General features: G+C 50.9%; 2 protein-coding genes across 8 annotated transcripts in view; one reads left to right on the top strand and one right to left on the bottom strand.

Annotated features, from left to right (window-relative positions):
- The window catches only part of EPHX1 (epoxide hydrolase 1), a 36,266-nt gene extending 15,899 nt beyond the window's left edge, over positions 1-20,367 (top strand). For both annotated transcript variants that reach the window (XM_007988281.3, XM_007988282.3), the window contains exons 2-9: positions 3,492-3,679; positions 6,546-6,726; positions 13,178-13,405; positions 13,734-13,863; positions 14,330-14,538; positions 17,181-17,289; positions 19,312-19,437; positions 19,956-20,367. In XM_007988281.3, coding sequence (XP_007986472.3) covers positions 3,497-3,679; positions 6,546-6,726; positions 13,178-13,405; positions 13,734-13,863; positions 14,330-14,538; positions 17,181-17,289; positions 19,312-19,437; positions 19,956-20,157 — 1,368 coding nt within the window. In that variant the 5' untranslated portion in view covers positions 3,492-3,496 and the 3' untranslated portion in view covers positions 20,158-20,367. The remainder of the gene's footprint in view (positions 1-3,491; positions 3,680-6,545; positions 6,727-13,177; positions 13,406-13,733; positions 13,864-14,329; positions 14,539-17,180; positions 17,290-19,311; positions 19,438-19,955) is intronic.
- The window catches only part of TMEM63A (transmembrane protein 63A), a 36,418-nt gene continuing 34,150 nt past the window's right edge, over positions 20,337-22,604 (bottom strand). For 3 of the 6 annotated variants that reach the window (XM_007988286.3, XM_073011475.1, XM_007988288.3), the window contains 2 exons: positions 21,819-21,992; positions 20,337-21,698 (listed from right to left, as the gene is read on the bottom strand). In XM_007988286.3, the coding sequence (XP_007986477.2) occupies positions 21,825-21,992 (168 nt within the window). In that variant the 3' untranslated portion in view covers positions 20,337-21,698; positions 21,819-21,824. Of the gene's footprint in view, positions 21,699-21,818; positions 21,993-22,604 lie in introns of those variants that run through there. The other 3 variants (XR_496366.3, XR_005236054.2, XM_073011476.1) reach the window with 2 other exon arrangements.

The following is a 22,604-nucleotide window of genomic DNA, read 5'->3' as shown; positions in this document are numbered from 1 at the left end:
CCTTTGGCTGCCTCCCACACGCTCCCATGTGTCTCCCAGTCCCTAACACCTAGTCCTGCTTTCAATACCACAGGAGCTTGTAGCTGACATTTCTCCATCTTCTTAAAGGGCAGGATTTCCTGGCAGAGACATAACGTCTTTCTGGAAGTAAAAGAAGCTGATGTATGTCTTTTCTTTTCTGAATTCCTTAAAATAAGAGGAACTCATTTCCAGCTGTTCCCTGCCTTGTTTTTATTGTGGAAGTGTGCTCCCAGCTGCCCATCTGATCAGCTGACATAGGGTCTTTGGGGCCCAGGCACTACTGCTGCTTGGAATTAAAAGATGAAAGCCATAGGACCAGGCATGGCAGCTCGTGCCTCTAATCCCAACACTTTGGGAAGCCAAGGTGGGCAGATCACTTGAGGTCAGGAGTTTGAGACCAGCCTGGCCAACATGGTGAAACTCTGTCTCTACTAAATATACAAAAATTAGCAGGAGGTGGTGTATGCACCTGTAATCACAGCTACTCAGGAGTCTGAAGCACGAGAATCTCTTGAACCCAGGGGCAGAAGTTGCAGTGAGCCGAGATCGCATCACTGCACTCTCTGAGACTCTGTCTCAAAAATAAAATAAAATAAAAATAAAAATAAAATAATAATTTAAAAAAAGCAATGGCCTGGCGTGGCTGGAGATGGAACATGCATCAAAGTGTCCCACATGTCTCTGGCAGGGATAGTGAAGGCCTGCACCCTGGCACATGGTAGACTGAGTAAACATTGATCAGTGAGGCCTTGAGGCACTTCAGAGTTTCACAATCCAGAGAGGGAGATGTATTGAAAGTTCAAGGGTGGACACCTGGACATGGTTACCAGGAAGAAGGCTGCAGTGGGTTTTTTTTTTTGTTTTTTTTTTTTTTTTTGAGACGGAGTCTCGCTCTGTCGCCCAGGCTGGAGTGCAGTGGCCGGATCTCAGCTCACTGCAAGCTCCGCCTCCTGGGTTTACGCCATTCTCCTGCCTCAGCCTCCCGAGTAGCTGGGACTACAGGCGCCCGCCACCTCGCCCGGCTAGGTTTTTTGTATTTTTTAGTAGAGACGGGGTTTCACCGTATTAGCCAGGATAGTCTCCATCTCCTGACCTCGTGATCCGCCCGTCTCGGCCTCCCAAAGTGTTGGGATTACAGGCTTGAGCCACCGTGCCCAGCCTTGCAGTGGGTTCTAAGAAGTGTGCTGGTGACTATGAGAGATGGGGTTGTGGGTTTCCTCTCTTGAAAGGTGTCTCGATAATCACATGTGGGGTGATAAGGGCTCTGGTCCAGGGGATGGGGCAAGGCACGCAGGGGGCTGAATCTGATGGCATCAGGACTTGGTGATGGTCTGTGGGGGAAGAATCGGATGACTCTAGGGCCTGAGGGTGGGAAGCTGGGAGTTCACTGGGATCACTAATAGAAACAGGGAGGTCGGGGGTGCCAAGCTGATTTTCCTGATTAGATTTCCTACAGAACTGCAGGAATAAGATGAGAGCCATTGCCCTGGGTGGATTTGTTTGGAGCTCTATCTCTGGACCACTGTGGACAAGTATTTCTTAGAACGACCCCCAGTGGCCCAATTCTAGGTTTAGAGGGGCAGCTCTTGACTGGAGCAAACTCCAGGGCCTCTGCAACCCCCCAGCAGAGTCCCAGACATCTGACATGTAGCAGCCAATGGAGCATACAAGTGGTGGGGTTCCCAGCAGGGACCACCTCCTGCCTTGGGTTTCCAAGACAGAGTCAGGGGCGCTGCCGGGGGGTGGTCTGCAGGGACCTTGTCAAAACTCAATGCTTTCTCCTCCACCTGGGTCCTAACTGCACTGCGTCCAGAGAACCTCCTCTGACTCAGGCATAAGGACGGCCTGCATATTCATGCAGGTTACTCTGAACAAGAACAGTCTGTGGGTTACTTGCCTAGGAATGAGGAAGATGAGGAGCTAGATAACAATGCTGGGCTGGTATCTGCCTGATCGTACTTTGCTGAGACTAAGGTTTCTTCACTTTCTGAGCAAAAAAGACACAGGAGTCAGACAAATGGGGATTAAAACACAACTGAGTTGATGTGAAATGTAATAGGCAACTCTATGGACACAGAAAGTACATTAGAGTCTGCTTAGGACCTAACGTGGGGGGGCAGTGGAGGAGCGACAGCTGAAGGGTATGGAATTTCTCTGTGCTGATGAAAATGTTCTACAGTTGACTGTGGGTATGGTTGCACATGTCTGAATATCCTCAAAACCATTGGAGTGTTCACTTTAAATGGGCAAATTGTATGGTATATGAATTATGTTTCAGTAAAGCTCTGACACACACAGCTAAGATGTGTGGCCATGGCTGGGCTTCCTAGCAGTGTCCCCCAACCCTAAATTGAACTTACTCTTCCAGCACTTGGGCCTCCCCATTACCCCCGTCTGCCCTGAGGATGAGCCCCTCTACAAGAGAGACAGAGCAGGGGCTGTGGGCCACCACTCAGGAAAGTTGCTCCTCTCCCCTGGGGGAGGGAGCCCAGAGGGTGTGGACAGAAGCCTTCTCAGACATGAGGCCGCCAGGCACAGTGGCTCATACCTGTAATCCCAGCACTTTGGGAGGCCAAGGCGGGTGAATTACAAGGTCAAGAGATCGAGACCATCCTTGGCCAGTGAAACCCCATCTCTACTAAAAATACGAAAATTAGCTGGTCATGGTGGCACGTGCCTCTATGCCACGTGCCTCTATGCCCGTGCCTCTATGCCCGTGCCTCTATGCTACGTGCCTCTATGCCACGTGCCTCTATGCCACGTGCCTCTATGCCCGAGTGCCACGTGCTACTCGGGAGGCTGAGGCAGGAGAATTGCTTGAACCCAGGACGCAGAGGTTGCAGTGAGCCAAGATTGTGCCACTGCACTCCATCCTGGGCGACAGAGCAAGACTCCATCTCAAAAAAAAAAAAAAAAAAATGAGGCCTCAGAAATGCAGCTCCCAAAACCCCCTACCCAGGACTGTGCAGAAGCCAATCTAGGTTCCTGTTTTCCCAGGATGATGAACAATTTTCAAAGCTTAGTAGGATTGTGGGTGATTTTGTCTCATTGTCTGTTGTTTTTCCATTTTTCTATATCTCATATATATATTACATATATAGTAGGTATATAGTGTGTATATATTATAATATATAATATATATTATATATAACAATTTATAATATATAATATAACATATATAATATAATATAACATATAACATATAATATATAATAAAACATGTATAATATATTATGTTATATCACATATATATTATATATTATATCACATATATATTATATGTATTATATGTTATACATATAATATATAATATATTATTATACATATAATATATATACAGTCAAACGTAAATAAAATCAGGGACGGGGTTGGAGTGCAGCAGGAAAGAGCCTGCTGCGAATCAGAGTCTCTGAGCTGTCAGGGCTGGGCTGGGCAGGCTCCGTTACTAATGACATCCCCCCATTTTGCAGGAGCCATGTGGCTAGAAATCCTCCTGACTTCAGTGCTGGGCTTTGCCATCTACTGGTTCATCTCCCGGGACAAAGAGGAAACTTTGCCACTTGAAGATGGGTGGTGGGGCCCAGGCACGAGGCCCGCAGGCAGGGAGGACGAGAGCATCCACCCTTTCAAGGTGGAAACGTCAGATGAGGAGATCCACGTAAGGCACCTTGGGCCAGGCCGGACTGGGCAGTGGAGAGGGTGGTGTCTCGGAGACAGGGGTTGGGTCTTAGGCCAGATGCGGGAGGGGATGGGGGCTTGGGAATGGTCCATCCTACTTGGGAGTGTGTTTCAGTCTGCTTTTCCCCTGCTGGGCAGGTGCAGGTTGCTTTGGAGAGGGATACCGAGCCCTCCCACTTTGTCTCTTCTCCTTTCCCTATCCGAGGCCCAGCAGTGCTCAGGCAGGAGATGGGGTGCCAGCAGACTCAGTTACCTGCATCAAAGGTCACAGAAAGCAGCCGTCATCACCTCCTCTATGCCCTACCTGAAGCCTTGGGAGTGAGGTTGTGGGAGAAAGTGAGCAGGTTTCCACCATCAGAGACCCAGGAAGCACTGAGAAGGCAGGCAGGGATGCTGCTGCTTAGGCAACCGCTGTGTGTCAGCCATTCCTGGTCACATTCAATCCCTGTGGTGATCCCGCGGGGTGAGGACTGTTGTTCCCATCCTGCAGATGCAGAAGCTGAAGCTCAGGGGCATAAAGCAACTTGTTCAAGGTGGCCTAGCTAACAAGCGGAAGGATTTGAAGTCAGGTCTAACCCTGAAGCCGCTGCCCCTCCTCTGCACAGGGATAGAGTCAGGAAGGAGGTGACTGGGCAGGTGGGGTGACCTGAGAATGCAACCTCAGGGAGGAGCAAGGCTCAAGTTGGGGACAGGACGGTAGGCAGGCCTGGCATGGCCCTGCCTATCCTTTCTTTCATTCTGTGGGTTTTGAGCACCTACTGTGTGCAGGCCCAGTGAGTGCTTGGGAAAAGAGAGAGCCCCTTCCATCCAACAGCAGTCCAGTGAATGAGAAAAGGAATGTGCACAAAGAAAAGTAGACTAAAAGATAAATAAGGATTGGCTGGGTGCGGTGGCTCACACCCGTAATCCCAACACTTTAGAAGGCCGAGGTGGGTGGATCACCTGAGGTCAGGAGTTCAAGACCAGCCTGGCCAACATGGTGAAACTCCGTCTCTACTAAAAATACAAAAAATTAGCTGGGCATGGTGGCGGGCACCTATAATAATCCCAGCTACTCGGGAAGCTGAGGCAGGAGAATCCCTTCAACCCAGAAGGCAGAGGCTGCAGTGAGCCAAGATCGCACCACTGCACTTTAGCCTGGGCAACAAGAGTGAAACGCCGTCTCAAAAAAAAAAAAGATGGATAAGGATAAATGTCACAAAAAGCATGGATAAAAAGTCATGAGAGTTCCAAGGAAGAAGGGATTTAAAAGCAGAAGCTGGGCTAACCCCAAGAACAACCAGGCTGAGGCTCCCTGGGTAGGACTTGCTTGCTGCAGCCTTGCTATTTAGGGCCAAAGCTGAGTCCTGAGGAAAACTCCTTTATGGAATTAGACTCCTAAGGGAGTCTGAGATTTCCAAAATCTGTTCAGGGGTGACTGAAACACTTGAGAAGAAGCCTGAGGGTAGTGACACTTGAGAGGCTCCCTAAGCTGACATGAACTTCCTCCCACTGAGGCTGGCCTTTTAGCCTAATACATGCCCATGAGGCTTGCACCCTCTCTCCTGGTCTGTAAATTTTTTATTTTTTGGAGACAGGGTCTGGCTCTGTCACCAGGCTGGAGTGCAGTGGTGTGATCTTGGCTCACTGCAACCTCCACCTCCCGGGTTCAAGCGATTCTCCTGCCTCAGCCTCCCGAGTAGCTGGGGTTACAGGCACCTTCCACCATGCCCAGCTAATTTTTGTATTTTTAGTAGAGATGGGGTTTCACCATGTTGACCAGGCTGGTCTTGAACTCCTGACCTCAGGTGATCCACCCACCTCCGCCTCCCAAAGCACTGGGATTACAGGCGTGAACCACTGTGCTGGGCCTGGCCTGTAATTTTTATCCCAACTGAGTTATAATGTATCATTCAGTGTTGTATATCAGGGGTCAGGAAACCATGGCCCATAGACCAAATGTAGCCTGCTACCTGTTTTAGCATGACCCCTATGCCAAGAATAGTGTTTACCTCTTTAAATAGTTAGGGGGAAAAAAATCAAAAGAAGAATAATAGTTTGTGACATGTGAAAATTATATAGCAGTCAGATTTCAGTGTCCATAAATAAAGTTTTATTGGAACACAGCCACCCCCATTCATCTGTGCATTGGCTATGGCTGTCCATAAATAAAGTTTTATTGGAACACGGCCACCCCCATTCATCTGTGCATTGGCTGTGGCTGCCTTCACACTAGGAAGAAGAGTGGAGTCACTGCAGCCTGCAAAGCCTAGAATATTACTATCTGGCCCTCTACAGAAAAAGTTTGCCGACTCCCGCTATAGGGAAACCTGGGTAAATTATACACTTAAAGAGTAAAAGATGGGCTGGGCGCAGTGGCTTACACCTGTAATCCCACTGTTTTCGGAGGCCAAGGCAGACAGATCACTTGAAGCCAGGAGTTCAAGACCAGCCTGGCCAACATGGCAAAACCCTATCTCTACTAAAAATGCAAAAATTAGCTGGACATGGTGGCTCACACCTGTAATCCCAGCTACTCTGGGAGCTGAGGCACGACTTGCTTGAACCTGGGAGGTGGGGGTTGCAGTGGGCCGAGATCACGCCACTGATCCAGCCTGGGCAACAGAGTGAGACCCTGTCAAAAAAAAAAAAAAAAAAAAAAGAAATGCGAAGTCTACAGTGAAGAAGGAAGAAGGGAAGAACACATCCGCTTTGGGAGCAGACAGTGATGTGGGAAACTGCTTTGCCACTACCAGAGTGCAGTGTCTTGTGGCTGCGGGGTTTGCTGTGTTTTCTGGAAACCAACTTTGCTCTTGTGCCCTGCCCTACCCATCCCTCTCAACTTGGGGTCCTGCATTTTGCTCCAGGACTTACACCAGAGGATCGATAAGTTCCGTTTCACCCCACCTTTGGAGGACAGCTGCTTCCACTATGGCTTCAACTCCAACTACCTGAAGAAAGTCATCTCCTACTGGCGGAATGAATTCGACTGGAAGAAGCAGGTGGAGATTCTCAATAGATACCCTCACTTCAAGACTAAGATTGAAGGTATGTTTGCAAAACGCCAGCCAGAGAGGGATGTGTGTCATAAGAACGCCTTCTTGCACAATGTAACTTAGAGTCAGATAAAGTTGGAGAGATTCAGAACCCAATTTTGGGTCACTGAGGTGTACTTATAAGTTGTAACCTTACTAAATGCAAAAATATTGCAGTCACAGCCAATCTGTCCATCTTTAGAGCTAGGCAGGAACACATACATGCAATTTAAAAACCAAAGAAATGCACCGTCCAGTCCAATGATGTGGTAGTCTTTGAGAGGAAGGATGGAGATGAGATTTAGACCCGGGCCAGGGGGGTGGCTCACACCTGTAATCCCAGCACTTTGGGAGGACGAGGCAGGTGTATCACGAGGTCAAGAGTTCAAGATCAGCCTGGCCAAGATGGTGAAACCCCGTCTCTACTAAAAATACAAAAATTAGCTGGGTGTGGTGGCAGGTGCCTGTAGTCCCAGCTACTCGGGAGGCTGAGGCAAGAGAATTGCTTGAACCAGGGAGGCGGAGGTTGCAGTGAGCTGAGATCGCGCCACTGCACTCCAGCCTGGTGACAGAGTAAGACCCTATCTCAGAAAGAAAGGGAGAAAGGAAGGATGGATGGAAACCTTGACTTGGCAGCAAACATCCTTGCCTGGGCAGCAAACATCCTTGTTCTCCTGATGCAAGCGGGCCAGGCCTGAGGGAGACGGAGTCAGAGAAAAGCTAAGTCCCAGTGATGTGTGTCCTGGAACTAGAGCCCTTCCTGGAGCTCAGCCAAGAACACTAAAAAAAAAAAAAAAAAAAAAAAAAAAAAAAAAAAAAAAAAAAAAAAAATCTGGAATGATTTTTTGGATCAAATTTGGACTCCTCTTGAGTGTTGCTGTATTCTTTACAGGATTTTGATATCTTCTGTTATTAGCCTAACAAGAGGGTTCAAGCCACTTAATCCCAGCCAAACTGCTGTATGCAATTACCAGAGGTTCCTGTTTGGATCCCTGGCACAAAATTGCCTGGCTTCCTTGAGTTTGACTTGGATCCCTGTGTTTTCCTAGCTCTTCAATGTCCATCCAGCAGAAATTAACAGGGCGCCTGCTGTACCCAGGCATTCTGCTGGGGCTGGGGACACATAGGGAGGACAGGGTCCCTCCTTCACAGCTCATAGGTTCTTCCGGGGCAATTATAGCATATGGTGGCAGCGTTATGAGGGAGGAGGTTCTGGGAGTTTCATGAGCCCCACAATCTTCCTTTGAATGTGAGGGAAGGCTTCCTGGAGGAGATGGCATCTAAGCTGAAATGAGTGGGACTTTGCCAGGTGTGTGGGGAAGGTGGTCCAAGAAAGGGGAACAGCATGTTCAAAGGCCCAGAGGCAGGAGGCATTAAAGGGCCCTTTCTCTCCTGGCAGCTGCCAGCCTTACCCCACTGGACCCTTTCAGAGTTCCTCAAGACACTGGGGTTTTTTTAGAGACAGGGTCTCACTCTGTCACCCAGGCTGGAGTGCAGTGGTGTGATCACAGTTCACTGCAGCCTCAACCTCCTGAGTTCAAACGATCCTCCCACCTCAGCTTCCCAAGTGTCCCAGCTAGGCTATTTATTTTATTTTATTATTATTATTATTTTTTGCATTGTTAATAGAGACGAGGTCTCACCATGTCGTCCAGGCTGATCGCAAACTCCTGGGCTCAAGCAGTTCTCCCACCTTGCCCTCCCAAAGTATTGGGATTACAGGCATGAGCCACCACACCCAGCTGACATTGGCTGTTTACAGTGCAAAACCTCCCTCAGGTACAACTGCTCCAAAAGAGCCAGTTTCTAGCATTGATTTCATCGTGGACTTACCCATGTATGGTTCTGGCACCCTGCCCAGGGCTGGAGGCCTGTTCTTGGCCTTGGTCCTTGTGGTTTGGAGTCCCTCCTCTGGGCCTGGATTCCTGTGTTCTCTGCCCATCCCCCCACAGTGCTGAGTAGGCAGCCTCTGGTATGTGGGCCTAGCAAACCTTCAATATCTCCCTGAATCTTGTCCTGGGTCCCCAGGCTGGGGTTGGTCCAAGTCCTCCTCCCTCTTCTCTCTCACAGTGGATTTCTTCAGGGTCCTCTCTGTCACTGCACTACCCCTGCACTCCTGGATGCTCATAGCCCAGCCTCCAACCCCCACCCCAGTGTTCTGTCCTCATCCACACTGGCCTCACTGTTCAGCCTCCCTGCCCCTACCACTTCCCTGCTCATTCTATGCTGAGCTTCCAGATCTGTCCCACATCCTGGGCCTCCCACCGCAGGAGACCAGATGCTGTCCTCAGAGTCTGAGAGCTGACAAAAGTGTCAGAGACCTCTGGATAAGCCCAACCCCATCACATCCAGGAAGAAGGGAACTGCCTGAGGCACCAGGTCTCCAGACTCCCTGCCTGCCCCTTTTTCCTTTACCCTTGGCCCTGACACCCAATACCCCACCCCCTTGCCTCTTCCCCTCCAAGCCCAGCACTGCCATCCTGAGCCCTCCTCAGCTCCGGGATGCTAACCCAGCAGCCCTGTCATGGAGCATCCTATGGGTGCTACAGACCTATAGGGAAAGTCAGAAAGAGTATTTCCTCCCACAAAGGGAAACGGACCCATGAGGCAAACTATGAGCTGTGGGCTTTTAAAAAATGTCTTGCCGGGTGTGGTGGCTCACGCCTGTAATCTCAGCACTTTGGAAGGCCAAGACGGGCAGATCACGTGATGGCTGGAGTTCAAGACCAACCTGGCCAACATGGTGAAACCCTGTCTCTACTAAAAATATGAAAGTTAGCCAGGCGTGGTGGCACATGTCTGTAGTCCCAGCTGCTCGGGATGCTGAGGCAGGAAAATCGCTTGAACCAGGGAGACAGAGGTTGCACTGAGCCGAGATAGTGCCATCGCATCCCAGCCTGGGCAAGAAGAGCGAAACTCCATCTCAAAAAAAAAAAAAAAAAAGGTCTTGACAAGGCTTGGTGGCTCATGCCTATAATCCCAACACTTTGGGAGGCTGAGGCAGGAGGAAGCCAGGAATTTGAGGCCAGCCTGGGCAACTTAGCGAGACTCTGTCTCTATTTTTAAAAAGTCTTAATTTTTAAAATTCAAGTATTTAGGCCAGGCACGGTGGCTCACACCTGTCATCCCAGAACTTTGGGAGGCCAAGGGGCAGGCGGATCACGAGGTCAGGAGATCGAGACCATCCTGGTTAACACGGTGAAACCCCGTCTCTACTAAAAAATACAAAAAAAGGCCAGGCGCTGTGGCTCACGCCTGTAATCCCAGCACTTTGGGAGGCAGAGGCGGGTGGATCACAAGGTCAGGAGATCAAGACCATCCTGGCTAACACGGTGAAACCCCGTTTCTACTAAAAATACAAAAAATTAGCTGGGCATGGTGGTGGGTGCCTGTGGTCCCAACTACTCCAGAGGCTGAGGCAGGAGAATGGCGTGAACCTGGGAGGCAGAGGTTGCAGTGAGCCAAGATCACACTACTGCACTCCAGCCTGAGTGACAGAGTGAGACTCCGCCTCAAAAAAAAAAAAAAAAAAAAATTCAAATATTTAAAATGGAAAAGCACAGAGGGAAATATAGTGAAAAGCAGCTCCCTCTTGCCCCTGTGCCGGCCAGAGGCAGCTATGTTTTACTCGTGCGTCCTGGGAGAGCCTGCGCATCCACAAGAGTGGATGTGTATTTTTTCTCTAATTTAAAACTCAAATGACAATGTGGTAGAATTTGAATTAAAAAGAATCTCACATCATGCAGTGTGTTCCAAGCGAGATAAGATCACCTACTAAAATAAACTTTAGAATAGGAGTAAATTTAGCAACATAGAAGGACACCCAGGATACATTGTTAAGTAAAAAAAAAAAAGAAAAAAGAGGTTCTAAAATAGAGTGTATGTATGGTTCTATTTTTGTTAAAAGTTATGTTCTCTAAGTCTTTTTAAAAAGTTTGAACTGTCACAGCCAAGAAGGGTCTAAAGAGACATGACAGCTCAGTGGAGTGTGGGTCCTGGTTGGGATCCTGGAACAGAAAATGGACATTAGGGGAAAAAACTAAGGAAATCTGGCTAAAATTCTGTTGTGTGTAGCTACCAGTATTATCCAGGTTTTAAAAAGGAGAAAATCCTGGCCGGGTGTGGTGGTTCACACCAGTAATCCCAACACTTTGAGAGGCCAAGGTGGGAGGATGGCTTGAGCCCAGGAGTTTGAGACCAGCCTGGGCAATATAGAGAGACCCCATCTCTACAAAAAAAATAAAATAAAATAACAAAAAGGAGCTAGACATGGTGTTGCCTACCTGTAGTCCCAGCTACTTGGGAGGCTGAGGTGGGAGGATTGCTTGAGCCCGGGAGGTTGAGGCTGCAGTGAGCCATGATGGTGCCACTGCACTTCAGCCTGGGCAACACAGTGAGACCTCATCTCTAAAAGAAGAAGAAGAAGAAGAAGAAAAGGAAATCCTGCAATGTGTGACAACATGAATAAACTCGGAGGAAATAATGCTAAGTGAAATGAACCAGGGATAGAAGGACAAATACCGCATGATTCCACCTACAGGAGGAATCTGAAATAGTCAAACTCAACAGAAGCAGAGAGTAGAAGGGTGGTTGTCAGGGGTTAGGGAATAGGGGAAACGGTGTTGCTGATAGTTGCTGTGTAAAGTTTGAGTCCTGCCAGCCGAAGACATCCTAGAGATGTGCTGTACAGCAGAGCGCCGTCAGTGTTGGGCATTTACAAATCTGTTAAAAGGGTAGGACCCATATTAAGTGTTCTCGCCATATAATAAGTGTAAACACTAAGGAAATCAGACTATGGACTTTATAGTTAATAATATCTCAGTCTGGTTTGTTAATTGTAATAAATGTTCCATGCTAACATAAAATATTAATAATGGAGGAAACCTGGTGGGTTTGAGGTATATGGGAGTTTTCTGGACTCTTGGCAGTTTTTCAGCAATCTAAAACTGTTCCAAAATAAAGTTTAGACAGACAACACCATGTTGTCTCTTGAGAGTGGGATTACATGTGAGTCTTCCCCCTTTGGCTTATCTGTGTTTTCTGAGTTTTCTACAGTAAACATGTATTATTTATATAATATATTAATGACAGAACAGAACGTTAGCTACGCCACGCTGACTGCACCAGCCCTGGTGGCAGAGGGTTCCAGGCATGGCAGCCACCCTCACTGTGAGTGCCGTAAGGGCCCAGTTGCTGTCCAGGGCACTAGCCTGGGAAGGGGCTGCCTTCTTTTGATATACAGAGGCCCCAAGTCAGTCCAGAGGAGACCAGAATCCATTCACCTGCCCTTGGCTATGATGATGTTTCCAGCATTGCACTTAAAAAAAAAAAAAAAAACTTCCACTTTATTTTAATTGTTTGAGATGGAGTCTTGCTCTGTTGCCCAGGCTAGAGTGTGGTGGTGTGATCTTGGCTCAGTGCAACCTCTGCTTCCCAGGTTCAAGTGATTCTCTTGCCTCAGCCTCCCGAGTAGCTGGAATTGCAGGCGCCTGCCACCACACCCGGGTAATTTTTTTGTATTTTTAGTAGAGACGGGGTTTCACCATGTTGGCCAGGCTGGTGTCGAACTCCTGACCTTAGGTGATCTGCCCATCTTAGCCTCCCAAAGTGCTGGGATTATAGGCGTGAGCCATCACACCAGGCCCAAAAATCTTCCACTTTAAAGAAAATGTCATTTGGTAATTAGAAAAAGGTAACATTTTGTCACCGTGTATGAAAAAAATTATGCATTTAATACCTGTTCATTGTAGAAAAAATGGAAAGTACATAAAACTCAAAGAGAAATTAAAAGCACTGGAATCTACTGCTCGGAGAGAACTGCTTTTTACATTCCCAAATTTTAAAAACTCACCAATATATGGTATAACAACAGTATACGCATAGATGACTTTACAGAAACTGGGTCACACAATGGATATGACTTGATCATTTGCTTTTACCTCCCAGTAATATCTACTGATCTGTTTTCTATGTTAAATAAATATACATCTACCCTGCCCATTTAGATGACTGAATTGGACTCCAGTATACTGTCAAACTATACTTGATTAATCCTGTATTGCTGGATATGTGGGGCTTTCTCCCTACCCTCCAGATTTTAAATTATAGACCAAGTATTTATGGAGGCCTGGTGTGAGCCAGGAGCTGTCCTGAGCCCTGGAAACCCAGCAGTGCCTGTACAGACCTGGCCCTGCCATCAGGGGGCACCTCTAAGGAAACCGGGAGGCAATAATCGTAGCTCCCTTGCAGGGAGGTTGTAAAGGCTGAGTGAGGACATCTGTGCACCTGGAGCACCGTGTGACTATGAAACCAGTGTCAGCCATTACTGTCATCAATACCATGAGGGGTGGCGGGGGCGGGGGCACTAAGGCTGGCAGTACTCAATATCCAGGTTCTGGGGGGTGCCAGAGCCTGACCACACAGGGCCTTCTCTCCCTCCACCCTGACTGTGCTCTCTCCCCCAGGGCTGGACATCCACTTCATCCATGTGAAGCCCCCCCAGCTGTCCGCAGGCCGTACCCCGAAGCCCTTGCTGATGGTGCATGGCTGGCCTGGCTCTTTCTACGAGTTTTATAAGATCATTCCACTCCTGACTGACCCCAAGAACCATGGCCTGAGCGATGAGCACGTTTTTGAAGTCATCTGCCCTTCCATCCCTGGCTATGGCTTTTCAGAGGCATCCTCCAAGAAGGGTATGGGGCTGCTAGAGCCTCCATAACTGCCCCGTCCTTGCCAAGGGTGGGCCGGATGTTCCCATCAGGCTCTCCTTCCGGGAGGGTGAGCAGGGAGTTGGCCCTAGGAAGCTGGGAAAAGAGGGACCAGAGAGGCTGGCCCCAGACACACTACCCTCCAGGGCTGGAGATGCCACCCCTACGTTTGGGCTCCAGGATTCCTTCTTGCCTCTGTGAGCTTTTCTCACCTCCACCTGGGAGGAGGCGGGCCTGAGAAATTTCATAGAACACCTAGAGGGCCCATGGAGCAATCTGCCTGTGACTCCATGCCTTTCCCCATCACCGCCAGGGTTCAACTCGGTGGCCACCGCCAGGATCTTTTACAAGCTGATGCTGCGGCTGGGCTTCCAGGAATTCTACATTCAAGGAGGGGACTGGGGGGCCCTGATCTGCACCAATATGGCCCAGCTGGTGCCCAGGTGAGGTCACTGTCGGGGTGGTGTGTGTGTGTTTGTGTGTGTCCTCTAAGAGATGGACCTCTGTGCACGGGAGGCCAAGGTCCCCCCAGGGGAGAGGAGGGAGTGTGACTGTCACTCAGCAGTGCCTGAGGCATGTTGACTTGGATTTTCCTGTCTGTAACCCAGGGTTGCGGCTCTGGGCCAGGTTCCCAGGCAGAGAAGGCCTGTGATAGGAGGGGAATGTCAGGCTTTAGACCTCTGCTGGACCAAGCTCTGGGACAGCCCTGAGCAGAACTCCCCAGAAACTATTTTTCCCCCAACCTCCCTCCTCCAACTCCCATGGCCTCCCCAGTGGGGCTGGTGCTGAAAGAGGCTGGCCCTGTGCTCACTCCTCAACCCTGAGGCCTGTTCCTCCTCCGCCATCTCTCTTCTCCCGCTCTCCTTGACACCACCCCAGCCTCACCTGGGCCCCTCTCTCTGCCCTCAGCCACGTGAAAGGCCTGCACTTGAACATGGCTTTGGTTTTAAGCAACTTCTCTACCCTGACCCTTCTCCTGGGACGGCGTTTCGGGAGGTTTCTTGGCTACACTGAGAGGGATATGGAGCTGCTGTACCCTGTCAAGGAGAAGGTCTTCTACAGCCTGATGAGGGAGAGCGGCTACATGCACATCCAGTGCACCAAGCCCGACACCGTGGGTGAGCATGCTCAGGGGGCCTCGCCCACTGCTGGCTCCACTGGGGTGGCGAGACCCCGCGGGGGAACCTCAGCACCCCACCCCAATGCTGCCCACAGGAGAAAGCCTCTTATAAGGACCTCCCAGCCCTTTAGATCTTTAAACTGCATTTTCCCATAAAATCAAGAGGATGGACTCTCAGCAGATTCCCAGGCCAATTTAGCAACTCTGTTTAGCCGACTCAGTATTCATAGTGGCTTTCACCCCTGATCTCCCACCCCTGAGTCTATATTCTACACTGAGAAGCAGAGGGATGGAGGGGTTGGGGTAGGAGGAATCCTGGGGGTGGGCAGCTCTGGGCTGCAGGGGAGAGGGGAGAGGGTGCCCTGGGGCCTTGGGGAAGAGGTTCCCAGGCAGTGAGGGAGGGCCCAGCAACCACATCTGCCACCAGGGTCCTGTTAAAGGACAAAACTTTTTCAAAAAGATAAATTTATAAAGGAACCAGTAAAATTTTAAAAAGAAACAATTCAAAGACAAATAACACTGAAATTAATGTGCTGACAGACACAAAACTTGTCAACATCCACAGAGTAATATCAATTAAATCGCCATGGGACAAAATTCATTTGCCTGTATGAACGAGTCATTCCCATTACCCTCAGTTCTCTACAATTCACAGAACTGTAAAATAGCTCAATGATAAGGAAAGATGGGAATTCTATAGAATCACGTAAGTCCGGAAGGTCTGCTAGATAACTCCCTAGATCTTGTTCAGAAGACACCCAGGAATTGTCTTGCCCATTTTTAGGTTCTTTATAGTTTTCGTGGCGGTCCCATGCCCACACACACGAGGCAGCTCGTAATCATAATAATGGCACTTTATAAAATCAGTATTTTTCTCTGATTATAAAATACATGTTCATTGTCAAAAAGATTAAAAATGCAAAAGTACAAAACATTAAAGGCAATCTCGTATAACCTCTCCTCCCTCCCCACATCCCCTCTCCTTCAAAAGAACTTGTGAACATTTTGGTGATTAATTTTTACAAGTCAAGTATATCCATATCACCAACATGGCCCCAACACTCCAGATGCCCCTCAGGGTTCTCTCCCAGGCACCATGCTCTGACTTCTGACTGAGATGGTTTTGGTTGTGCCTGTTTAACTCCTTCTGTGAATAGAATCACAGAGTATGTACCCCTGAGTCTGGCTTCTTTTGCTCAATATTATGTTTGTGAGATTCATCTATGCTGTTGTCACAGCCAATTTTTTTTTTTTTTTTTTTTTTTTTAAGACCAAGTCTTGCTCTGTTGCCCAGGCTAGAGTGCAATGGTGCAATCTCGGCTCACTGCAACCTCCGCCTCCCAGGTTCAAGCAATTCTCCTGCCTCAGCCTCCCAAGTAGCTGGGATTACAGGCACCCACCATCACACCTGGCTAATTTTTTGTATTTTTAGTAGAGATGGGGTTTTTACCACGTTGGCCAGGCTGGTCTCGAACTCCTGACCTCAGGTGATCCACCCACCTTGGCCTCCCTAAGTGCTGGGATTACAGGTGTGAGCCACCACACCCAGCTTGTCCCAGGCTACTTTTTTTTTTCTTTTTTTTTTCTTTTTTTGAGACGGAGTCTTGCTCTGTCGCCCAGGCTGGAGTGCAGTGGCCGGATCTCAGCTCACTGCAAGCTCCACCTCCCGGGTTCATGCCATTCTCCTGCCTCAGCCTCCCGAGTAGCTGGGACTACAGGCGCCCGCCACCTCGCCCGGCTAGTTTTTTTGTAGTTTTAGTAGAGACGGGGTTTCACCGTGTTAGCCAGGATGGTCTCGATCTTCTGACCTCGTGATCCGCCCGTCTCGGCCTCCCAAAGTGCTGGGATTACAGGCTCGAGCCACCGCGCCCGGCCTTTTTTCTTTTTTTTTGAGATGGAGTCTTGCTCTGTCGCCCAGACTGGAGTGCAGTGGCATGATCTCAGCTTACTGCAACCTCCGCCTCCTGGGTTCAAGCAATTCTCCTGCCTCAGCCTCCTAAGTAACTGGGATCACAGGCATCGCCACCATGCCTGGCTAATTTTTTTGTATTTTTAGTAGAGACGGGATTTCACCATGTTAGCCAGGATAGTCTTGAACTCCTTACCTCAAGTGATCCACCCTCCTTGGCCTCCCAAAGTGCTGGGATTACAGGCATAAGCCAACGCCCCCAGCCTGTCCCAGCCATTTTTAATGACTGTACAGTATTTTGGCTTATGATTATATCAATATTTATTTGTAACTGATCCCTTATTTTAGACTTTTTTAGGTGGCTTCTCATTTTTCATGAATCAGAACACACAGACTGAAAAACCCCACCTTTTTAAAAACAGCACTTCTCACTGGGACCCCACCAAATGCAGAGGCATGGGCCCTTCCATTTGAAGGAAGCTAAGCAGGCAGTGTGCGAGGCCCCAGGAGACAGTGGGAAGGTATCGTCGCTGTTTATCAGATGAGGATGCCAAGGCAGAGAGTTAAGGAAGTGAAGCGTGTGAGCACCCAGGAGTTAGGGCAGACCTGTGCTCGAACGTGGCTTCCTGCCCACAGCCCCGCCCTCTGTGGCCAGTGCCACATGTCACACATGAAGCTCCAGCTCCCTGGTCCCCAGGCCTGAGTCTCTCCCTTGCTCCCCTCCACGCCAGGCTCTGCACTGAATGACTCTCCTGTGGGTCTGGCTGCCTATATTCTAGAGAAGTTTTCCACCTGGACCAATACAGAATTCCGATACCTGGAGGATGGAGGCCTGGAAAGGTGAGACCCTGGTTTGCCCCTGCAGTTGTGACCCTGGTCCCAGCAGCCAACCTCCTCACCCTCTTCATCCCCTTGTCTGGTTGCTCTGCATGGGGTGCTCACCAAATTCTATTGTTGACTTTCTTACAAATCCTCACCCCATGACCAACATAGCTGCATTTTTCGGGTGAGGCGGCCTGGTGAGTTGCTCCCAGCCTCACAGTGCATGGTCAGGACTAGGATGCAGGCTCACCTGCTTGTGCTCCCTTTGCTGAACAGGCCCCTCTGGGATTAGGGAGCCCAGAGGGCAGCAGGCACCATGTTATTGCCAAGAGCATCTGGGCTCTTCCTCCTGCTTCCCTGGAGAACCTGGCATCAGGGTCACATGACTGCGTGTTCCAGGAGGGTGGTCGCAGAAAGACAGGAGGCTGTTACATCTCTCAGAGCCTTCAAGGCTGTATCCTCTACATGCCTGACTCCCAGCTCTGTGGCCTGACTCAGGCTTCACCAAGGTCAGCTCTGACCCCCCCTTTCCAGGGCCCATCCCTTTATTCCTTCAGTGACACACAGAGGACCAGATAGCGCTGGGGATGAGAAAGAGAGTAAAATGAGACTGAATCCCGCCTTAGGGGTAGGGACTCTGTCTTGGCCATGCTCTAGCCCCATCACCTAGAACAGTGCCGGGTGAACAGTGGGAGCCCAGTACCTAGATGTTGAATGAATGCACAAAGGACTGTGAGAGTTCAGTGTAAGGAGGATTCTCTTTGTCTAAGCGGCAGAGAGGGGAAATGACCAGGAGAATGTATCTGATTTGGGCCTTGGAGGATGAGTAGGAGTTTGCTGGATGGAGGAGAGAAATTTAGGCAAAGAGAAAAGCCATAAAAAATGCAAGGAAAGGGTGCTTGGAAAGGGTGGCTTGTCCAGAGGCTGAAGCAGGTACACTGGGGCCAGATTGCAAGCAAACTCATTCTTGCAGGCAGGTTCTGACCTCCTCCAAGAGCCTCAGCAGGGCCTTCCTCTGGGATCTGCTTTCCCTGCCCTACATTCAGCAGGACCCAGGGGTCGATGGAGCTCCTGCAGGACCACATTGGCAAGGGGTCTGGCCTGTTCCTTGTACATGGATACCTGGAACCAGACGTGAGGCCCCACCAGACTGTCCCACTAGGCCACTCCTGCAGCTCTGGCCCCAGGTTACAGGGAGCACCAAAGCCCTGAGCAGGAGGCAGACAGGATCAGATCTGTGTTCCAGAAAGAACCAGAACACACAAGAGTGGAAATGGTGGTGGTGGTAGTTTTCAAGCTGCAGGCAGAGCCGAAAGGGAGATGGAAGCACTTGGCCGACTTGCAGAAATCCAGCTCACAGAGTTGGCGTGTGTACTGGAACTAGTTTTCATTGACGTTTTCATTTTGCCACCACAATCACATGGAAAAGGCTGTTCCCTTTATCTCTGCCCCTGCTCCGTGCTGCTGTTGCTGGAGATCCAGGGTTTGAGAGAGGAAGGTGGGGTTGGGAGCGCCTGCTCTGGGGACAGTGGAAGGTGGGGTGGGGGCTGTGGAGTGTGCATCCTAGACCCAAGTTGCCCAGGTTTGAATTCTCCACTTAATAAGTAAAATGGAGATAATAGTACCTATGTCCCATAGGCTATTGAGAGGAAAATATGAATTAAATGAAGGTAAGGAGCTTAGAACATGCTGCCTGGTACGTGGTCACCATAGTAGCTGATGCCCTGAGCAGTTTCATGGTGCAGGGGTGGAGGGGAGGGAGGAGATGTCAGTGGCAGGGGAGAGGGGATGGATGTGTAGAGTCAAGGTGGGTGTGGGGAGGACCTTGGGGTGATGAGACACTTTGATTAAATCCATGCACTCCAGTCTGGTGCCCTGGGCAAAGCCTGCCTGTGACATGAGGATACCACACACCTTGCATGAGGTCTGAGGAGGGAAGCCGCATGGTCAGGGCCTGGCATTTGTAGGACTTTCCAGCTGCCCTTTGTCACACAACTGCATCTGGCACTAAGAGTGGGGCTTTGTGTTCTGTGTTCCCAGGAAGTTCTCCCTGGATGACCTGCTGACCAACGTCATGCTCTACTGGACAACAGCAACCATCGTCTCCTCCCAGCGCTTCTACAAGGAGAACCTGGGACAGGGCTGGATGACCCAGAAGCATGAGCGGTGAGCCTGGCTGACTGAGAACAGGGGCCTCTGAGGCTGGAGGCAGGGGGATGGCCAGTCTGGAGCTCCAGTAAGGGCACTCGGTGGTGGGATAAGTATAGCCTTGCCTGCAGGGGTGCCCCAGGGCCCTTGGATGAGAACACTAAAGGTCAAGGGGTTTGGAGAAAGCCCTCATGGAGGGACCACGTGCCTGGCTCCCGGGCGGCCCTCAGTACTGCTCCCGAGTCCAGGATGCTGGTCTGAGTGGCACTGATGGTTCTGGGATTTCCAAGTCTCACATGGAGACCCTCAAAGGTGGGGATTTAGAGGCTGTCCCATGCCCCTGCCTGGGTGGCCCTCCCACAAAAGAGAGGATAGTGAGGGGAGCGGTTGAGACCTGGATTTGTCCTTTTCTTTATGGCTCCTTGTGGGGGGGCCAGCTGATCTCATCCCCCAGGCTCTTGAACCCCCTGCTGTGCAGGACGGAGAGGCACAGGGCCACAGCCTCCCCTGCACCCCATCGGCTCTTTCGCTTTCAGGATGAAGGTCTACGTGCCCACTGGCTTCTCTGCCTTCCCTTCTGAGCTAATGCACACGCCTGAAAAGTGGATGAGGTTCAAGTACCCGAAGCTCATCTCCTATTCCTACATGGCTCGTGGGGGCCACTTTGCAGCCTTTGAGGAACCGGAGCTGCTCGCCCAGGACATCCGCAAGTTCCTGTCAGTGCTGGAGCAGCAGTGACCACCCCACACCGCCCCCTGCCTCCCTCCACAAGTGCCCTCCAGGCTTTTCTTTGGGAAGATACCCCTTTTCTGAGGAATGAGTTTGCCTCAGTCCCCTGCCCATGCTGGGAGCCCACACTTACCCCCTCACCCCTCCAAGCTCACTCCCCAATCCCCAACTCTGTGCGATAAGCAATATTGCCTTGATGATAAATGACTTTACTTCTAACAGCGGCTGGAACCCAGTGACATACGCATGCCCTGACCCCACATGGGGCCCCGTGTCCAAGCAGAGCTGGCAGGCCCCTCCTTGCTGGCAGAGGCACAGGAGGCCCATTGGGGATGAGGCCACTGACCAGGGCTGTGCTGCACCAGACCAATGGCACCGCCCCCACCCCTCCCAGCACAGGGGCAGCTTGGAGCAGAGGCAGCATTGGCCGCCACTGCAGGTGCAAGTCAGCGTCAACAGGGTCCCTGAGTCAGAAAACTCAGGCCCACCAGGTCAGCGGACAGGCACAGGCAGGGCCTGCAGAGGTGCCAAGGCCCTGGCCCAATTGGGCTGGAAGGAGCCTCGACCTGCTCTTCCGCACCCCCTCCCACCCCCAAGGCACAGGCTTGTGCCTTGGTGCCCCCTGGAGGTAGCAGGGAGGAGGCTTCTCAGGCAGAAGTCTTAAGTTGCATCCCATCCCCTGGAATCTCCAGGAGGGAGAAGAGGGACAGCCCCTCCTTCCTGCCAGAGCCACAGCTCTAGGGCAATGGGATGGCCCTGCACCCAGCCCAGGCACCCCCTCTGTGCCAACCACGCTGTCCTTTGGTTCTGAGGAGGCCCTGAGCACTGCCCACCCCCACACCTTGGAGGGAACAGACAGAGGGTGAGTACTGCACAGAGCCTGCCTGGAGGTGCAGACTCATGCACTCAGCCCTGAAGAGGTGGGAGAGGCTGGATCTTAACTGTGGTCCAGTGGGCACATTATGAGTGGTCCTTGTCCCTGTTATGGGGTGTCCCTGACAACATGATACAAAAACACAGAACTGTAGTGGGATACAGAGGTGTGTGCACAGCTGGCTGGAGCACTGGCCGCCTCCCAGCCTGCTCCCCATAGCTCACTCCTGGGTGTAGCCTGGAGGGGCTGCCAGGTTGGGGGGGGACTGGCCATGGAGCAGGGAGCTGGACGCCAGCTCATCTCAGACCTGGACTGCAGCATCTCTTTGGTTATCGGCTGTGTGTGTGATCAGAAGGGAGGAGGCCTTCCCCTTGTTACATCTCTCTCTCCATACATTCTCCCAGACTCATCAGTTTGGGGGGCGAAAAGTCCACCACACGGTCTTGGCGACAAACCACTGGGGATGTCACCCCAGCTGCAGAGCCGCAAGCTTGTGCCAGAGGGGGAACTGGGTGAGCAAGGTAGGGGCGAGGCCTGCATGTGCTCCCCTCACCACTGCTGGGACCAGAAAAGATAGGCACCTGATGGCTCAGCTGGGCAGTCCCAACACATTCCCGCTCAGCCAAGGGCCTGAGCCCCAGGCCATTCTGGTGGTGTCTTTTCAGAGCAGTGAGACCTAAAACAGATGGGAAGAAGTCATGAACTTGGGAGTCAGGCTGCTTCGCCTGTCTTCTCACCCTGCTTCACCTTTCTCACCCCACAGGCTCCCCTGAGCCTGACCCAGCTGGTAGCTCACCAGGCCTCAGGCCTCCTGTGGGGCAGCAGCCACACTGCCCATGGAGCTCTGTGCTAAGCACTGTCCAGGGATAGTCCCGCTGATGTTGTGGATGGCACCATACGTCTGCTGCTGCTGCGGAGACAGTGCTGTCCTCTCCGAGGCCAAGCCGTTCAGAATCCGAGGCACATAGGGCTGTCAGCAAATGGATTCGTGCTTGGCTTGGGGCAGGCATGAGATTCCACACTGCATCCCTCCCCTCCTGCCCTTCTCCTCCCAACAGAAGGACACAGACAGTGGCCATAAAGGACATATGAAGAAATAGCAACATCAATTTAGGACATTAGGACCTAAAATATGCCACCTGTGGAACTTCCTAGCAGCCAGGGCAAAAGAGAAAGCCCAGTTATACAGTTCTCATGATGACAGAAGGAAGTACAAGAGAGCAGTTTCTCCGAGGAAACTAAACTTCCTAGCCCTGGATCCTAGGAGGATTTCTCACTTTGTAGAAGAAACAAGTCTACCTATGTAGGGGGGCTTAGAACGCTGCCCTGGGACCCCTGGGATGCTCAACATATCTGTGTGAGTCTCATTTCCTCCCAATCCCAGGCTCCAGCCACTGACCCCAGGCGCAGAGCCCTGCCCCACTCCTCCCAAGACCCTGACTGTGAGTGAGGGCTTGACATCATCCACCTGTCCTGCGTGTTCCCTGCCTGGCCAGCAAAGCCACAGGTGTGTCTCTGGGTAATGAGTCCTTCTGAGGCCCTCCCTCTTTTGGAACTTGTCCAAGGACAGACACCGATAAGA

Source organism: Chlorocebus sabaeus, chromosome 25 (genome assembly GCF_047675955.1).
Source record: "Chlorocebus sabaeus isolate Y175 chromosome 25, mChlSab1.0.hap1, whole genome shotgun sequence".
NCBI classification, from domain to species: Eukaryota; Metazoa; Chordata; class Mammalia; order Primates; family Cercopithecidae; genus Chlorocebus; species Chlorocebus sabaeus.
The sequence above is the reverse complement of the archived record's forward strand: the minus strand, read 5'-3'. Positions and strand labels throughout refer to the sequence as shown.